The sequence below is a fragment of the Amblyomma americanum genome, chromosome 2 (assembly GCF_052857255.1).
Source record: "Amblyomma americanum isolate KBUSLIRL-KWMA chromosome 2, ASM5285725v1, whole genome shotgun sequence".
In the NCBI taxonomy this organism is placed as follows: Eukaryota; Metazoa; Arthropoda; class Arachnida; order Ixodida; family Ixodidae; genus Amblyomma; species Amblyomma americanum.
This window is the reverse complement of record NC_135498.1, coordinates 60,469,894-60,489,525: the sequence shown is the minus strand read 5'-3', so window position 1 is coordinate 60,489,525 and position 19,632 is coordinate 60,469,894. Positions and strand designations below refer to the sequence as shown.

General features: G+C 48.9%; 1 protein-coding gene across 1 annotated transcript in view; it reads right to left on the bottom strand.

Annotated features, from left to right (window-relative positions):
• The window catches only part of LOC144121313 (uncharacterized), a 143,897-nt gene extending 124,794 nt beyond the window's left edge, over positions 1–19,103 (bottom strand). Inside the window, exon 1 of the mRNA XM_077654467.1 lies at positions 18,932–19,103. Within this exon, the coding sequence (XP_077510593.1) occupies positions 18,932–19,019 (88 nt within the window). The 5' untranslated portion in view covers positions 19,020–19,103. The remainder of the gene's footprint in view (positions 1–18,931) is intronic.
• Between the last annotated feature and the right edge of the window lie 529 nt (positions 19,104–19,632).

Here is a 19,632-nt window from a genome sequence, read left to right as displayed (position 1 = left end):
ACGCAAAATCGACAGTAGAACCATACCCAACGAGGGAAACGACATTTTAAGCTCCAAACACAGGAAGAAAAAAAAACGCGAAAAACACAGGTTTTTCCATTAAGTAAATTTCAAAAAACCTTTGACGCAACACGCCGTCGTCCAGGAGTGCCTATACAGTGTGGCCTCTAGAGATGTTTCCACAATAAACTACTAAGAACCGCTGAGGTCGAATCCCACAAACCGATTTCGATACACTTACGAACACGAAAATTCGACTAGGACGTTTCGCGAGAAGCAACGCGATTTGCTGTCTTGCAACAGCAGTACAGGCGATCGGCGTGCACCGTATGAAATTCGCAAGGAACAGTCCCGCTGGGGCTAGTATGTCCGAGGCATGCTTGTGAAACGCATTATATTTTGTATCACAAAAAAAAACGAAATCTTTCTCCATCATACCGGCGGTGGAGTGACAGCGATAAAAAAAGACTACCGCATCCTTGACTGCGCTGTCTCTTAGCGCTACCTAAAAGTTAGTACCAGATATGTTTGGTGATATCAGTTGCGAAACTCCACATGCAAGGAAGGAGAGAAGGAAAGAGGAAGCAATGAAGAAAGAAGCAATAATGGAAGGATGGAAAGAAGAAGCAATAAAAGAAGGCAGCAATGAAGGAAGGAAGGAGGAACGAAGAAAAGTAAAGGAAGGAAGGAAGGAAGAGGCAATAAAAGAAGGCAGCAGTGAAGGAAGGAAGGAGGAACGAAGGAAAGTAAAGAAGTAAGGAAGGAAGGAAGGAAAGAAGGAGGGAGGGAGGAAGGGAGAGAGGGAGGGAGGAAGGAAGGAAGGAACATTTTTTGAGAGGAAAGAGGGTGGTTGAGAGGCCGATGCACTGAAATCTGGCGTTGTGAGTGGATCGAAACTCGGTGTTTAACACGGTGTTTCGACACCTGTGAGCAGAAAAGTAAACTGAGTACGAGTGACACGCTCCGAGATTGTTAACAACGTTAGCGCCTGGCAACAAAATTAGTGAAACATAAGCGGCGTTTACATGGCTGCATGCTTATCCGCGTGTTTACAGGAGGTATTCATAGGCATTGATTGGGAAGAATTGTTATTAAGAGTTTATGGAGAATAGCTTAGCAATCTGTGATTCGCTAATGACATTTCATTGCATCAGGGGAAGAACAGCAAAACATCGCTACTGGCCTAGAGAGGTAAAGCAGAACGGTGGGTAGAAACATTATTATGCAGAAAAATAATGTTCAACAGTCTCGAAAGGCCACCGCGGTTAACTATAGGCAACGAAGCGTTGGAAGTGGCAGGGGAGTAATACTTCTACCGGTTGTTACTGCATATTCGGACCACGAGAGTGAAATGACTAGGGGTACAAGAATGAGGTGGAGTGCATTTGGCAGACAAGCTTAGATCATCAATGGCAATTTACTAGCAACGGCGAAGAGAAAAGTATATGACAGCTGTACCTTAGCGTTACTAACATGTGGACCAGAAACGTGGAGGCTAACGAAAATGGTTGAATTTAAAGTGACGACGACATAGTGAACTATGGAAATGAAAATAATAGGCGTAGCGCTAAGAGACAGGAAGGGGACAGAGTGGGTCAGGGCACAAACACGACTTAACATCTCAGCGGAGACCAAGATGAAATAGGCTTGTTAAGGCACTTAATATGATGGCAAGATAACCGATGGTTGTTGAGGGTAACGGAGTAGATTCCAAGCGAAGGGAAACGTAGCAGGGGGCGGCAGAAAGTCAGGTGGGCGAATGCGATTAGTAAGTTTGCGGGGATAAGGTGGCCGCATCTGGCACAGCAGACAGAGTTGTGAACGTAAAAGCGCAAAAACACAAGGACACAGACTAAGGCAGACAACACGAGCGCTTGCACGTGCACAAATGCCAAATTACCCGAGAAATTGTTGAAGCTTTGGAGATAGCGCGAGCTGGGGATGATTGCATAAGTGCTCCATCAATTCTGCTGTCACAAAAAGGAATGACATATCTGACATCTTTCATATGTGTTACATGATAACTGGTATCAGTAATAACTCTGTGGTAATTGCCCTGTAAGCATGTGCAGACACTTATCAAGAGTATAAATTTCGCTTCTTGCATGAAATAAAATCAGTTGGAAGTAAGCGTTCGTGTTGTCTGCCTTAGTCTGTGTCCTTGTGTTTTTGCGCTTTTACGTTCAGAATGGAAAACCAACTCGCCCAAATGCAGCCATTATTGAAAGACAGAGTTGATTGGAGAGATATGGGAGAGGCCTTTGTCTAGCAGTAGGCGCAGCGAAGCTGATGATGATGATACGGCTGCGATATAGTCGCAGCAAGGCCGGTTTTTACCGCGTCGACGCCATGTAAACGACTCAGTTGGCTGCGGAGTCGGAGCGAAGTCACTGCGCCAGCAGTGGTAAATCTAGACCCAACTGCGCCTTCCAGAAATACTTGTAACCGCGAATACGCGTCGCAGCCAAGCGAGTGTGGAGTTGTGAGGGCCTGAGGGAAGGGAAAAAAAAAAGAATTTCCGCTAGAAAGGCCGAGTCGGTCAGTACGTTTTTTCGGAGCATGATTTGGCGAAACCGGCAAGAAACCGAAAGTAGCTGTAGCCGAAGGCGGAAGTAGCCACGGCTCATCGCCATAACTTTCAGCTGCGGCACACGGCGGCCTCATCATCGCGAAAGCTTCGATACGCTCTCATGTAAACGGCGCTTACTGCAGCTGACGCTGCGCCAGCTGGCTTCGACTCGCTTAGGTCGCAGCCATGTAAAGGCCATTATGGACTGTGACAAAAATGCATACATATAAACGGCCGAAAGATACAATAAAAGCTAAATAAAGCAACAAATTTCCATGGTTATGAGGTTAACGACGACGGACAGCGACAGATTATATTTGCAGCACGGCGCCTCCATCTCCTAAGTTCTGAAGATAAGATAAAACTTCCGCAAATAAAATAAAGCAGGAATTCAAAAGGCGGTGCCCTATTGTTTGAAACGAGATCAGAGCTCCTTAGAGCGCGCAGATACAAGCAAAAATATACCCAAAACGATAATTCATATAGAGTTTGTGGTAAGTATGGAGGCGATTGAACGTATTTCGCTGCAATGAGTCTGGAGTGTCAATCCGGATGTCGCTGCCAGCCAGATCACAATCTCAAAGGGAGTAGGGTTCAGAGAAAACAAAGGTAACGTGAGCGTCCATGGTAGTGGCCTGGAGAAAATGGTTGGAAAGTTGGCGATTCAAAACCAGGGGAGAAAACCATTGACATGATTTTTAGGAGTAAAGATCGGAATATCCTTCTGAAAGCAACCCGAACTGAGGAAACGCTTCATAAATGAGGTAAATTTGAGCCAGGAGGCGCCCACCACCGCCCTGTTTCAAAGGGGGCCCTTCACTATCCATCCATTCTGGGACTTGGCCATCGGGGACACCATGTTTTGAAATGGAGTTTTACAACACGTACGGTGATGGAGATCCAATAACCACAGGTGGCAGATAGACCGCTTCCCCATTTGGGGATTCCTTACTGCACCGAAGCGGTGTTCCAGAGCGAACATTAAGCTAGGCTTATTCCTTTTTTATGAAAACATTGAATAACTGTGCAAAAAGGACGGGACAAGAGAGAATAATCACACGGGACAAGCGCAGACTAACAACTGATTTACAGGAGAGGCGGAAGCATTAAGTTATGCCCTACGTTCACAGGGTCTCGCAAGGCCTGAAGAGGGTCGCCGGTAAATTTGGCGTAGAGGTCCTTTTTTCGGCACCTTGCAAGCTGTCGCGTTTGTGCAATTTAGTTAGACCAGATAGGCAAAAGAAGATTGAGTGTAGCACCAACCACAGGAACAAGGTTGCGCACTGTAGATCAAATTTAATCTATCAGATTCCGCTGAGCTGTGGTAAGGTGTACGTCGGGCAAACTGGCCGCTGCATCAGCATTAGATTTTTAGAGCATGCCAATTCCTTAGCTGATTCACGGGGGCAGCATCTGCCCGAGCATTGTAAGACCTGCTAGTATGGCGACAAAGAATGCACTCCGCTTTTCGGCAGGACTAAGGTTATCGTACGCGCGAGGGACAACAAAGAACGTGAAATTATCGAAGTCCTGGAAATCGCGAGATTAGGACCTGACAAATGTGTTATCGAGGAATCCATACACTTGTACCACAAGGGGTTGGAGCTTCTTGGTTTGACGAGATGATTATGGCTTTTGCCTTTGTGGTTGGTGCGCATGCGCTTTGTTGTTGAAGGAAGGAGGCGTCGGTGCAATAAATCAGTTGTTAGTCTGCGCGTGCCCAGTGTGGTTCTTCTCTCTTGTCCCGTTCTTTTTGCGCAGTTATTCATTGTTTTCATAATGTCGTACCAACTAGCCCCTCTCCGCACTCTTCTAGACTTTATTCCGTTTCCTTTCTACTACGTTCGAAGTGTGGGCCCTGATGACATGGCTGAAGCATTACCCCTAGGCCAGAAAAAAACCCAAAAAGGACGAGAAAATTGGTCTTACAAGACATATGAAAGGGCTTCACAGAGCCCCGCGATCTACTCTAGCCAACTAATAACTTCCACAACGGTGCTCGTCTTTAATGAGACAGGAGTAGAGGTAAGGCCAGGTCATAAGGTAAAGGTAAAAATGCGAATCGCGTAGAGGCAACTTCAGCGTCATTTCGCCGGACCCCCGGAGGTTCTGGCGCCCCTGAGTGTACGCGTAGATGTACTCCGCCCCTGTAATTGCTCTTCCGGAGTCAGGGCAGTTCATGCAGTGCGCCGCTCTATTCCTCGCTTCGAATTCCCCCTAGCGACCTGGCCCGGTTCGTATTCCTCTTCATTGACCTGGGACGTCTGCGCGCGCCAGTAGCTGAGCGAAATTTACTGCCTGCCGGTAAACAGAGTAAATCACTCGTTTGTGTTTACTTCCCTTTTCTTCTTCAGCAGACGCCATGATTGGGCAGTGCGCTCCTATGAGATTGCTGAGACTGCTGGTCGGCGCAGTAATTAGGACGAAGACTACAAATTAGTGCCACATAAATAATTACGTTCACATCAAGGCAGCACTGTATTCTTTCCTTACAGTGAAAGCACTAGTTAACTCTCCTCTGAAAGCGAACTAGTCCAAAGGAAGACGCGAGAAGCGGTGTGAAAAGAAAGACTATAAGAAATAGAAAAAAAAAGAATATTAATCACGGTTTATGTTTCTTCGCAAAAGATCACAATGGAAGAGGAAAACTAATTGAATTAAGGGTCAACGTGGCTGAACCTGGCGGAGGGGCTTCGACAGTACAGTTCTTGTTTCACTTGGGCCGCATAAAACTAAGACACGCAAATCACTTGCAAGTTCCTCTCATCGGATAAACCATGTATCACGCAAAGCATTAACGCTAGCCCATGCCTCTGAATGCTTTGGCCGTATTCGACACGGCGCGCAGTGCATTGTTCTGTTAACAGATTAATTATTATTATTAGTTTGCGTATGGCCCGCCCAGTGCGGCTCACGCTGCATCGCCAACACGTCATACCGTTCGAGTGTGAGGAGAAATCCCCCCGATATCATCCAGAGTTTAAAAGAGCTCTGCGCGGTAAGATAATGAGGTGCTCCAGCGTGAACCTGAAGGAAACCCGCTGGCTTATATACTTTTTAGACTAGGTGTACGCTGCCTCCCCTTATGCATCGTCTTCCCTGCCAATCCCCTTTACTTTAAAAGAACATCTTCTTGGGCGAGTTGGTCACAATTCATCTTTGGTACTAGGCGCGAACATACACAGAACACAAGGAAGGGAACGGGACAAAGCGCCACTTACAACTGCTTTATTCGGAGGCACATCACACACGCTTTTTTATACGCAAGGAACACAATCAAATCAGGATCGATAAGCACGTGCACTGTTTAAAAATTTATTTTTCGCCTTATATACAGATAAGGATGGATCACTGACGCACATGTTTCCTTTCTCTCCGATAAAAAAAAACTTCAATTAATTCCCGAGCTTTGGTATCTTTACTGGAAGCTAGAATCCTCGCCCCTGAAAAATATGCCTCACAGGAGCGTGACGGGCAGGACCTTATATGCTTGCGTATGTTTGGCCCTTCTTTATTTTGCTCTAGATTTCTCTCATGTTCCCTAATGCGGTCATTGACGCAGCGCCCGGTTTGCCCTCCGTATGAGTGACCGCATGAGAGGGGAATTTTATACACCACCCCTACGGCGCACTTCAAAAACGGTCGCCCATGCTTAGTGCCGCATCCTTTCTCCCTTTACTTTACCGGCTTGTACGCTTCCTCTCCTCGTTTTATTTTGTGTTCCACTAAAATAGGACGCAAGCAGAGGGCACTAATATGATAACTTTAACATAAATAGACAGGAAAAGGGCAGAGTGGGTCAGGGAGCAAACGCGAGTTAAAGACATCCTAGTCAAAATCACGAAAAAGAAATGGGTACGGCAAGGCATGTAATGCGAAGGGAAGGTAACTGATGGTCTTTAAGGGCAACGCACTGGATTAAAAAAAAGAAAGGCAAGCGTAACAGGGGGTGTAATTTAGTCAAATTTAGTCAAGTGAGCGGATGAGATTCGGAAGTTCGCGGGGATAAGGTGGCCGCAAGTGGCACAGGACAGGGTTAATTGGAGAGATGTGGGAGAGGCCGTTGTGCTGCTGCGGAAGTAGTTAATGATAAAGACTCATGATGATGACGATGAACGTAAAATTGACTGAGCCTAATTTGTGCAATTTTCGTAGGCCCACTTGTTCAAAAAGTAAAAAATAACAAACGCTTTTCCAGTTTAAATTTGTTAGCTTTTTTTTGTAGAAAGAAGGGACCGGGACAGGCCAGTTTAATTTGTTACTTTTTTTGTAGAAAGAATGGACCGCGGCAGGCTCAAAACGGCCTTGGCACCTAGCAAGGGTGTCAGTATAATGGAAATTAAAGGCAAAAACAGCGTCTGGTCAAGAGCGATCAGGTCATGGAAACACACTATACTTAACAAGAAACTTATGCGACCTCCTTGCTTCATGACCTCTTTGCATTGCTTCACTCCGAACATCACTGAACACCACCATTGTTTAACGCATCTGCTAACTCCGACCAACCTTGTTTTGGCTACTGCGTTACGTTTTTACCTCAGACTAAACCCAGTGTTTTGGAGCCTTTCGGACCACGTAAACACGCCAAAGGATAACGCGACCGCAACAAGGACAGTGGGAGGAAATGGCACACGAGAAATAACATTGGCGGGTTAGTCCGGGTTAGGCGGGAGTAGTTAGAGCGCCAAAAAGAATCCACAGGAAAAAGAGGAAAAAGCAAAAAGAGGCGACAAAAACAACAACACCGGAATCACTTCGAACTGAATAGAAAACCGTAACACTACTAACAGACACGTGATTCAGCTTGCACACACGAATTCTTTTCCGCCCTCGCCAATAACCGCGCACGCGTTGTCCCTGCAGCAGGAGCTCGTGCGCTGAGCTGCCTGGCGACCTTGGCGGAGAAAAGATGAATGCCCGCCTGCACAGCAGCACGCAGGGGAGGTGCGACGCGGTACGAATCACGCCGCGCAAACAAACTACAATACCATTAACGACAGAGGTTCGCGGCGTCACGACGTCAGACACCGACAGAGCGCTAAGAAACTCGTACAGCGGCCGCGCCGGAGCCGCCAACAACACGCGGCCGGGAGGTCACAGAGGCCAGGTCCGTTATCCCTCACTACTCCTACACCTCCCTCCCACAACCCCTTTGATTCGAAAACCCCCCGCGCCTTCTCGCGGCGCGCACAAAGCAGCCGAGGTGACAGAGCGGTCGGAGCTAACGCAAGTCGTGACGTCGAATTCCCCCCGCTCGTGAGCCGCGGACGTTTCCGTTACGACGTTCCGTTCGCGAAGGAAAAGGCCCGAGTGGAAGGCAAGCCCACCTGAAGACGGCCGTAAGGGTGTTTCGCTAGCCCAGTCCCTAGGCTAGCCCGGGGAGACGGGCGGGCGCGATGGACGTCGAGGTGCGGTTACACAGAATCAGCTCCAGGTGCCTGCGATCGAAGGCGTGACGCTGCTCTGTTCGGAATGCATGTGTGTGACAGTTTCAATAGTTGCGTTAGCTGGCGTTTCTTCAGGCGGGAAAGGCGTAGTTGTGGCATATTTTCTCCGTTCCGTTGCGTCATCGTTATCCCAGCGATATAGGTCAGCCTCCCTCCTCCTCCGTCGAGGTTAGAGTGGCTGAAGAGGTGAAATTACTCACTCCTCCCCCGTCGAGGTTAGAGTGGCTGAAGAGGTGAAATTACTCACTCCTCCCCCGTCGAGGTTAGAGTGGCTGAAGAGGTGAAATCACTATCAATATTAAAACCGCAACGTGCCTTAAAACGAAATGTACATAGCTTAGTCAATTATTCTTAGCGGAAGAAAACTTCATCCTGATCTGTAACTCAGGCAAGGCATCACCGCTTTTCCAGGACAGGCGCTTTACCAACTCAGCTAGTTAGGGTGGCTAACATTTGGCATAGCGAGAGATAACTTATTATCAACGGCGTTAACAACGTGTCACTGAATCCGCCGCTCCGCATGCATGAAATCTTCTGATTTATCTTGAAAGACAAATGCAAGGGCAGGTTAATTTTACAAAACTGTGGGGACCAGTTAAGGGCACGTAGATTACACGTTTGCATCACTTTTTTTTTCTTTAAATGTACCTCTGATCTTTACAGCACACCCTCGCTCTTTCGATATAGAATTCTTGGGGGCGCGCCTTTAAAGTAAAAAGTTAAACGCTAAGCTGGACGGTTAACAAAACTGAGAACGCGTATGTAACTTTTAAACTGAATATAAGCGGATCTTGCCGCTGCTGCCCTTCGTTCTATTTTTCTTCAAAATAAGAAGGAAAACCTGTGACTAAGAAAGCGAAAAAGTAGAATCTAAGCGGCAAACAACGTTGAACTCTTGGTTCTGTTACCGCTGCTCGGCCGTCAAACCGCAATGTCGAAATGTCGGCGGGGTCTCCACTGCGCAACGACAGGTCCAGTAACAATTGTTCGCGCAAGTAGGCCTAGTCAGCTATCCAGCCTCCCGGCGACCGAAGAATAGTATTCCATTAGAATGGCACATTTCGGAGGGAGCAGCAGCCGGGCCGATAAATTTGCACTTCAATGTAACCGAGGCTTTGAAATTCGCGACTCTGAATAGAATGTCGCAAGACGTGCAGACGAAGCACGAACGTCGGCGAGCTGGTCTGTGAAATTGCAAGATGAAAGCATTTTAGGCAGACAGAAGTTGCAAATTTCTCAAGCGAATGAAAGGATTGCTTCCAGCCCTCCTTAGAATGCATGAATGCATGCATGCAGATATCTGTCCTACAGTTCGAAGCTTACCGTTCCTATCGTTCTATACTAATTTGCTAAATTTTTTGCAGCTGCTGATAGCATACGCGCATGTCTTTATCCCTTATTTTTTACTTCAACCGTGTTTTCTTGAAGGGCTCTTTTGCACTGTTTCAGCGATCTGTAAGATGCACAAGCTTAACAAACACAATACGCAAAAACTGTTGAATGCAATAAATTGTCATTGTTTCGTATCCCCAGTGTTATCGGTTTGAAATGCCTAATTCAAAGGATTACAACAACAAATCGTTGAATGCGGTGTTTTCTAGAGAAATAGCTGCAGTGCAGTCGGCTAATTGCGTTTCAGCGTATTACAGTTCACAACCGTCACCTTACAGCTCTCTGCATCGATTCTTGTTCGCTGTTAGCTTATGGAATGGGCACACTTACACTGTCTGCTAAGAGTAGTGAAATGATTACGGATACGGAGAGAAAAGAGCCGCTTTACCTTCCACTGATGCTCGGTATTCAACGCAGACTCAAGACCGCAAGTGACTAGCATTCACTCGCTCCTGATGAATTTATATAGATGGAAATGTGTTTCTATTCGAAGTACTGCATTCTTAGAGGCACGAAGAGAAAGAAGGAAAGGTCGGTGACCCGAGCTTAAGCAAAAGCATGTGCCGCAACGAAGTGCCGCGTAAATGTACAACTAAGCATGTTTGTCCCACCCAGAAAGCTTGGCTTCAACCTGAGAGGCCTATTAAGGGGTGTGCCTTCCAAGCCACACTTCCAATATGCGCCAGCTACATAATTCCTCAAAGGAGCAGTCCGCGCCAATGAAACATGGCCGTCGTTCTCAACGGGTTTGATATCGACCGAAAACAATCTCCAAGGAAGACATTTTTTTTTACCCCTCTGAAAAGAACAAAAATAAATAAGCCGGAAGGAACGAACCCTGAGTGAAACTCGGCTCATAACTTGGGTGCCGGAATTCTCCAAGAGTATAGGAGCGGAACTCGGTGGTGACTTTTACGCGTCTGCGGCCTCTACCGCTAGACGGAAATGACGACAGGCAGGAAACATAAACACGTTGCGTAGGGCCCTTCCCACCGAAAGAGCTGCCCAGACGTTCAGCACAGCTTGACGCCCTGCCGAAGAGAGGCGGGACAGTCCGACAACTGTAGCACACAACAGCAGCGGCAGATAGCAGCAACAACAACGAACCCATCGCCCGTGGTGGTCGTGAGCAGCATACAGGGGGGGGGGGGGGGGGGGGGGGCGCTGCTGCTTGACGGCAGAAAAAGAGAAAGTTCCTCTCCGTGCAGAGCCGACTGGTAAGCACAGCCGGAGAGCGTGGCAAGACATCGAGCGTAACCGCCGCAGGGGTTGCACCGTTAAGAAGAAAGGCATAGAGGTCGGGCAACACACACGCATCCAATATGACCCGCCGCGCTGAGGCCAGCGTTACGGCCACTATAACGCGAACAATAATAACGCGTCCCGCAGGGGAGTAGAGGGTGGGTGCACCCCACCGTGAGCCTGGCTGACACCGCACCTGCGTAGCTCGCGCTTCATTGAGTCGCTGTTGTTGCCACAACAGGACACACGCACGCACGCGTGCATGTGTGTGTGAGCGCGGCTCGCCGCGCTAACCTCTTTGTGCGTATCTTTCTTAATTTCTGAACTCTATATTATACATTCCAGCGGCAAGGCCAGCAGGTAATGTCGGAGGCGATGAAAGGACCCGGGCGCCTTTAGCACCTGCGCACCGTTGCGCGGCCATTCTCATTTTCTTTCTTTTTATTTGCATTCTTGGCTTAACGCGCCGCCGGCACCCGGGCGAAAATTGCGTGTCTGGCGGCGTCCAGGATTGACGTGTCAGCGCCTGCGTAGTGGTGCAAAGCGCCGAACAGCGATACGGTGAAAGGAGAATGTGCATGAGGCTTTTAGAATGGAGGTTTCGTAAGCGCTGTCTCGAGACTGAACTACTCAGTCTTTCAACCCTACGTTGCCTTACTTTAAAGCACACCCGCCACCCGTGACAGCGAACCGAGCAGACAGGAAGTAAGCAGAAAGTTTAATAGTTCCCTGCGAAAACTGGGGTACAGGAGTACTCCGACAGCCAGCCAGCCGCCTGGCAGCGACGCGAGCATGAAGACGACGGTACGCGTACCCACAAGTAGAATCTGACAAGCTTGAACTAAAACTTGGCTATGGAGAAAGGAGATACTCAGTCACTGTCTCACTCTCGCCGGACGCCTCAATCGCGCCGTGAGGGAAGCGAGGAAGGAGGGAGCGAAAGAAAGAAGAGAGAAAGAGGTGCCGTATAGTGGAGGACTCCGGAATAACTTCAACCACCCGCACATTTTTTAACGAGCACTGACCTCAGACATTCGTGTAAACTGAAATCAATGATACATCGCAAGCCAGACGGGCTGAATGGCGAGCTATAAACCGACGTTTCCTTTTACTTTTTTTTCGACTCTCATTTGCTGAGCCGGATAAGCCGCGATCGAGGTCTTTAATCCCATTGGACTAAGCCTAAAGAGATTACCTCCGCGTCCCACCCTGCAACGTGTACACAGTTTCAAAGCGGCAGGTATACCGCCCGTCGGGCGCTCACTTCAGAGATCCGTTAACGGAGCTCGATAAACCAGAGAAACAGTGAAACAAAGAAGCGTAACAAAATTTTCGACGCTAGATCTGGAAAAAGAAGCGACAAAAAGCGCAGAGGAAGAGTTTATAGGCGAACCATGTTGGCGAAGATAAATGGATGAACCAACTCCCTCCGAATTCAGAGCCCCCCAGACAGCCACCTATAGCCGACATCTCCCCTGTCATCACTCGCTATCGGCGACCGGGAATTCAGGCGCCGTCGGCGGCGAGGCCTCTCACACAAGCGGCATTAATTACCCAGAGTGAACGTGGGCCTCACTTACTCCTGCCCCCCCCCCCCCCCCCCCCCCCTTCCCTCTCTCAAAGTTCCGTCGCGGAATCACTGAAAGGGAGCCTCGACTCCGGCGCTGTAATACAGCGACTGAGACCGGCGCGACTTTATGCACGGGACGTTGTGTGCGCGTGCGTTTGTTCGTGTGTGCGAACGGACGCTTTTGGCAGATGGCAGACGTATCGATTGGTCGCTTGGCCGCCCACGGACCACTACACTGCGCACCCCCCTCCCCCCCTTTCCATCGACTATGACGGCGACGCTGGGGCCCAGACAGGCGCCGTGGCCGGACAGAGTGACGAGGCCCGCCCGCGACGCTGGGAACGCCAGACAAAGAAAGAAAGATTTGCCAGCGAAAAAAGGAAAGAAGAGAGAAGGAAGAGAGGATGAAAATGAAGCAGCCAGGGCCGGCAAAACGCGCCTCGGGGAAACGGAAACAAAGGAAGTATACGAATGGAAGCGAGTGAAACGCGAAGCCTGGGTCACTAACCGGCGCGCACCATGTACGTTATGGCACGGGTAAAAACAAATAAATAAAAGCGGGCGACTTGCCAGGAGTGCCATTACGGCTTTTGGATAGTTATGTATAGCTATGGGGGGCGCTGTACTGGCTCGTCGGTGCGGGTTCTGAGAACGGGCGCTAAACCGTTATGCACCACGTGAGGCGGCTGCGTTGTTAGCTACCAAATTTCTGTGCGATTTTAGTTTGCGAGAGCTAAAGTGAGAACTAATATCTTGAAATTAGTTACGTGTTGTTGACCGCAAGTTTTTCATGGCGCCTGAGAGTAATCCATTAGTGTCAATGAACATATATCCGTTGTGCTATAGATGATGTCTAGCGAGTGGTTGCGATGTATCGTTCCAGCTGTCTGTACAAGTCAACGCCCTTATAATCGATGAAATAACAGTGGCCAGTACCACAGTACGACATTATTGCTACCAATTAATTACGCATAACTCGTGCAGCAATTTGCAGCCTGTGTAATGTGGACGATTTTGTCGCTCATAGTCAGTATACACCGCCCTGTACATTCTTCTAGCTAGGCACAACGAAGTAAACGGCTCACCGCTTCCGTTCCAACAGTATTGGATGGTGCCCAGCCAGATGAACTATATGACGTCATAAACACGAGGGACGTGCGAGGTGCCACAAATTTCGTAAAGCAACAATCACAAGAAATACATCAATAAAAAGAATGCAATTATCGAGTTACTTCGAAAACTTTCCGGTATTGTAAAGTCCAAGGAAACGCAGAGAAAAATGCGTAATTCTTCCTACTTCTTCTTTGTTTTCTTTTCGCGATTACCCTCTATATACCGGAGCGTAATAATTTCCAGGGAAATAGAAACTTTGCAGGCACCCTAGCCGTGTTGTGTTTGATTCGGTTCGTGGTTTTATAAGAATTTAACGTCCCAAAGCGGCTCAGGCGATGAAGGACGCCGTAGTGGAGGGCTCAGGAGAATTTCTACCCCCTGGCGTTCTTTAACGCGCCCTGACATCGCACAGTACATGGACCTCTAGAAGTTTCGCCTCCTTCGAAAAATGTGTCCCCCGCGGCCCGGATCGAACCCGCGTCTTTCGGGCCACCAGCCGAGCGCCGTAACCACTGAGGCAGCGCCGCAGTGTTGTGCGTGTCCGCGATAGGAAATTCTCGTACCCTGCACCGATCAACAGAATCGCTTATGCCACGCCTCGTAAGCGCTATAGAGGGAGGAACAGGCTGCTGAAGGCGGAGAAGACTCGAAAGGACCGTTGCAGACAGAGTAGCAATAAGTGCGGAGGATCAGCCAGCCGCAATGTAAGCAGAAAGCGGGGGAGTCGGCGGCGCGACGCTCGGCGAGTCATGGCCCGAGGAATCTTGGCGGCGCAAAAGAAGCCCCCACGCTGGTCTCGTTACCCAACGCGGGCCCGACGCCCCCCCCCCCCTCCCCCCCCTGCCCCCCCCCCCCCCCCCTGCTCTCCACGTCCCTGGCGCGAGCCAAAAGCTTCTTTTTCTGTCCCGGCAGCAACGACAGACACGAGAGGGAAATTTCGAAAGAATATGCGGCAGTAAGCGAAAAAAGCACGAAAAGCAAAAAGAAATACAAAAGAGCGGAAAAGGATGAGGGGGGAGAGTAGTTGCTTAGTTTCGGCGTGTCTGCGACGTCGCCTGGAGTGCCTCTTCCGCATCGATGTTGTTGGCACGGGCGTCTAGAAAGCGAACCCTTCTTTAAAAGCGGCAGAACACGAGGCGACCGGTAATCGAGTCAATGAGATTTTCATTCCAGTTTTTTCTTTTTTCACGAATTTTGCGCCGCCACCAGCACAGCAAACGTATCGTGCCTGCTGCTGCTGCTGCTGGTTCTACAGAGGAGCGCTCGTCTAAAGACTCTCATGTGGACGGCTTCTTCTCCTACGTCCGCCTCGTTCATTCCTTGCCTTCCAACGAACGTTACTACGTCCATATAATTGTAGTTTACGGCGGTTTTCAATTTAAATTCTGAAGCGACTGCCATCCGGACAGCCGCGTAACACTTATTAAAAGTTGTTAAACGGAGCACGGGCCGATTGATGTGTAGATCTTTTTCTTATCCACAGAAAACTAATAAAAATCGACTTCAACAGCGAAAGGTGCATTGGAGGAAAGACGAAGGAAGAGAGGAGAGAAAAAAGAAGCAACGCGGGAAAACGAAAGAAAACATAAAAATGAAGAAATAATGAACAAAATAAACAAAGCAGAAAAAGAAAGGAAGGAAGAATGAAGGAAAGAAAGAAAACAAGAAAGAAAGAAAGAAAGAAAGAAAGAAATGAAGAAAGGGTTCTGGAAAGTGTATATCGTGCACGAAAGGATGAAACTTTCATCCGTCAACCGTGCTTATCTCTTTAAAGAACGCCTCGGAGGCGTATTCTATCCACTCTCACACAAGTGTACAAAACGGGAGGCCAGGGTAAATGAACGCCATCGGCTTCTGTTAGCGGGACCGGACACACACGCCGCTAGCGCGCGCTGGCGTTGGATTACATATAAAAGACGATATATAGAACGCCGATCAATAGTCGTGCGAGCACCGTACGGGTGCCGCAGAAATTGAATCTTGTGTGACCCCTAGGACCTTGTGGCCTTATTCGCACACTTCGAAGTCCTTAACGCTTTCGCACTTGCGTTTTTTTTTTGTCGGATATACAGACGATATAAAATTCGACGTCCGTAACACGGGTGCATGAGTTATGCATTTTGACCGGGGGAGGTCATTGATATCTTAGCAGCGCCTGTAGATGCGTAACGAAATATCGGAAAAGTTTTTTGAGCAAGATTAAGTTCTTCAAATTTTAATCTTTGACTCAAAAGGCAAAAGAAAAAAAAAGTCTATTGAGTCTGGTGGTAAACACAGATGAAACCTCTACATTGAAGACCATGGAGCAGAATTCCTGTGGGTATTATCCTGGTAATTGGCATAAACGTTGTACTCCAAGAAATACATCAAAATTTCACAGAAAAAAAACAGAGCAATAAAGAACTAGCCTATTTGCTGTGCCGATCCAGTAAAGCTGATCGATCACTGTGAATGTGCAGAAACAGATAATCAACCAGAGTTTATACCTATTATTTACAGCTGCAGCTGTTGCGAGATCTGAAGAGTGGAACCGCAGTGACCCGTCTGATATTTTTATTTATGACAAGAAAGCAATCATGCTAAAACAAAAAGAAAAGCGTGATGATCATTTGCGAAATGACTTACACAGAGATCATAAATGCTTCACGCTGGTTTGCATACAAATGTTGACTGCCTGCGGGCTACACATTGACGCTTTGTCAACCTTCATGTTCTGTAGCTCTTTGAATTATAAACGGGTTTGTTACCGTTTCTACTGAATACCACCTATTTGCAGTTTCTACTGCACTGCTGATTGTCTGCGATTGGAGTTGCTTTGCCGTTTTTGTCGTTTTTCGCCGGGTGCCGATGTCTTCACTGCTGTTTAGCTTTTCTAGTATAGCTTACCCAGTTAACGTAACTGAAGCGCAAAATATAGCCGTTAATAAAACACTGTTCATACGACTTAACATAACTGAAGCACAAGACAATGCGTGGCGATTAACCTTGCCTGACTGCATCAAGGTGAAGCTATTCAACAGTGAAGGCCACAGTATTGAAAATAACCGTCAACAGGGTCGGGCCAGAAGGCCTTGCACGAATCGTAGTTCCTGCTACACTTTCGCTGACGCGCTCTGACCTTACATGGCTCTGGCTCACAGCGGAGATAACGGATATATATATTTTTTCCTTTGACGTACGTGGCGGACGCATCATTCACCGGAGACAACCGGGACGTCGCGTCCCGATCAAGCCATGTGTTCCTCTCCCGTTTTAACGCACCGCCCGACATAACGAAAACGAAGAGAAAGCAAAACACAGCCGGGGACAGAAAAAGTAGCAATAAAAAAAACAAGAACAGCCTATAGAAAGCAAAACAACGCCACGTACGCTCGCAGGCAAGAACATTAGGTGCGTAGCGGAAGCAATAGAGCGTGCACAGAGCTGGCAGCGTATAGCGGTGACAGGGAAAGAGGAAACAGTAAAATAGAAACAAAAATTAGGCGCGAGCCGCACAGCAAAGAAACTAAAACAGAGGCAGTACAATAAGAGCTGTCAGAAAGCCATTGAACAAGGCGAGACTAAAACAAAAGCACAGAAAATGCGCGACACACAAAGAGGGTGAGGATAAAGAGAGAGAGAGAGGGCTGAAAGCGGCGTCGAGCGGTTGGGAGGGTCGGCGGCGGGGAAAGAAGTGCTCCTAGTCACGGCACGGTGATCCCGCAGAGAGCGCTTCACCGTACAACGCCGCTGCTCTGCGGGAAAGAGTGCTTTACTTTCCGTCGCCGGCGACTGAATGGGACGAGCGAAAAAAAAAAACAAAGAACGAGGAGGGAGTGGCCAGCATCCGACGACGTCAGCCCTGCCTGCTCGCACCGGCGCCGGATCAAGGTGCGCCGGGGACGATGGGGAGGCGCAGGTGTGTTCGTCAGTTTCGTATTGACTAGCTCGCTGAGTCGGCCCGCACGCAACAAAAGCTTTTGCAAGTTGGCATCTCTCCCCTTGTATATATCTATATGTCCGAGCGAAAGAGCGGACACGGGATAGAACGGAGGCACAATCCGGCTCGCTACTGTGCTAGCCGGATATTGGAAAACGGGTCGCGTGAGGCTTGAGCCAACGTATTCGATACAGACACGAATAAGGGTTAGGACAGCACTACGGAGAGAAAATAACGCAGTTGTTCTTGTATTACACCCCAATGCACGCACTGTCTGTCAAATGTAGCGTTAACTGGCTCATAAGTTTACCTAAAAAGAAATTTCGAAAAATAAGAAAAAAATAATTGGACATGTCGCCGCGTATATCTGCACGACTCGTTGCATAAGAAAACTCATTTCAAAATAAACGCTCGGCCAAAGTCTCTTTTGTTATTGTGTCACCAAAAATTTATTCACAAGACATCAAGGTATAAAATTCGTTGAGTGCAAGTTTTAAAAATATATTATAATAACTGGCAGAATAAAGGGGAACTCAGAACTGCATCGGCGGTATCAGAAACATATCGTACGTCAATGGAGAAGAAGACATTTAATCTCGAGAATGGGTGACCACCAGAGCTCGAACATGTTTCGCGAGGAAGTTGCGATGTCCACGCGTAGGAGAAAGACTGTCCACACCCTTGATGTCACAGGGGCCGGCGCGGCTCCAAGATACGGCCGTGACGCATACGGAGACACTCCGAGTTAGGCCTGGTTAGCGTCAATAGCGGAAGCGACGGCGGGTCGGGTCGCACCGAGAACGCCCGCTATCGATGAAATGCCGCGAACTCGTTTTCCTTCTGTCTTTCGCTATTACCAGCTCCTCTCGTCGATATTTCGGAGGGCACCTTGCTCGAATCGGGTAGGGGCTTCTGCTCGAGCGCAGCTGCATGTGCCGCCTCGCATTCAGAGAGAGTGTCTGATTCAGTGGAGGAGAGCTACGCGAAAAAAAAAATCAAATCGTGACCAAGTAGCAGTACAACCGTTCGCACAGCATGGTTTACACTGCCGTGTCTACCGGTTTTCCGGCCCAATCACCAGTGCCGAGAAAAAAAAAGAAACAAAACGAAAGAATGTGCGTTAGCCCGTCGCTGAAAATTGACAAGAACCCGTTTCAAGAACCACATTTCGTTCCTGAACCCTTCCTCCAACCAGAAACGAGTTCGAAAGGAGAAAAACAGCAAAGGAAATGGTTTGTTTTGAAGTGGGACCAATTGGAGCGGCTTCGAAGATACAGGACAGGATGGAACGTGTCGTTTTGGCTTTTTTTTCTTTGGAAAAATTGTTTTGACTGGCGAAAAATCCGTGAGGTTTTAAATTGAGCCCGGAGAGAAGCGGACACTTAGCAAGCAAGGAGATATCACGTTGGGCAACATCTTCCGCTCGTTTAAGCAGCTCGCGACAGGGTCACCGCAGAACAAACGGCGCATGCGAATCGGGTTTAGCGCTTGGTTAATCGCGAAGCAGACGACATGATTCGATTGGCGTCTGCTAGTGCCACCGCCTCTCTCGCGCGCGAGCAGGAGCGGGATGAGGAGGAGGCCGGCGGTGCGAACTTACGCCGGCCGCGGAGAAATCGACATCACCGGCCGCGGTAAACATTACGCGCACGCACGCACGCACAGAAAAGCGGCCTCACCTTTGGCGACGCGCTGCAAAATGGCCTCCTTGTGCTCAGGCGTCCAGGGCGGGTTCAAGACCAGCAGGAGGTAACCGCCGCCGCCCATGGCAGCAGCGAGTCGCCGGGGGGAGCCGCGACGGTGTCAAGTCGGCGGCCGAACGGCTAATGGCGGCCGCCTCGGCTCTGCAGTGGCGGGGCTGCAGCCACGTGACCCATCATGTGATGCTCCGCGGCGCGCCTCCGAAACCGTTGCCATGGCGACGCGCCGGGCCGCCATGACGCCGTCGCGCGGCGCGCTTGGCGCTGACGCCGGCTAACGCCGGCTGCCGCTGCCGGCGTCGGCGGTCGCACGCGCGCGCGCGCCTGTCTCCCCGGCATCCGGTAAATTTAGCAGCAGCAGCAACGCTGTTGCTCTTGGGCTGCACTCTGGAGCAGCAAGGAAGGCTAGCTGTGGTGAAAATACAAAAGATAACGGGAGAATCGATCTCGCGTGCAAAGGGGAGCAATGAAGTGAAGCCTCAGAGACAGGAGCGGACTACGCATCCGAAGTGGAAAGGCAGTTAACTACGATCAGGAACTCCAACAAAGACAAAATGGACTGTGCAAAGAAAAAAAAAAGAACAAACTCGCACATTTTAGAAAACACTTGCTCTGTAAGTAAAACAATGTGTGAGGGCTTAAATGAAAGAAAACAAAAAACCAATACCGAAATCTGCCCG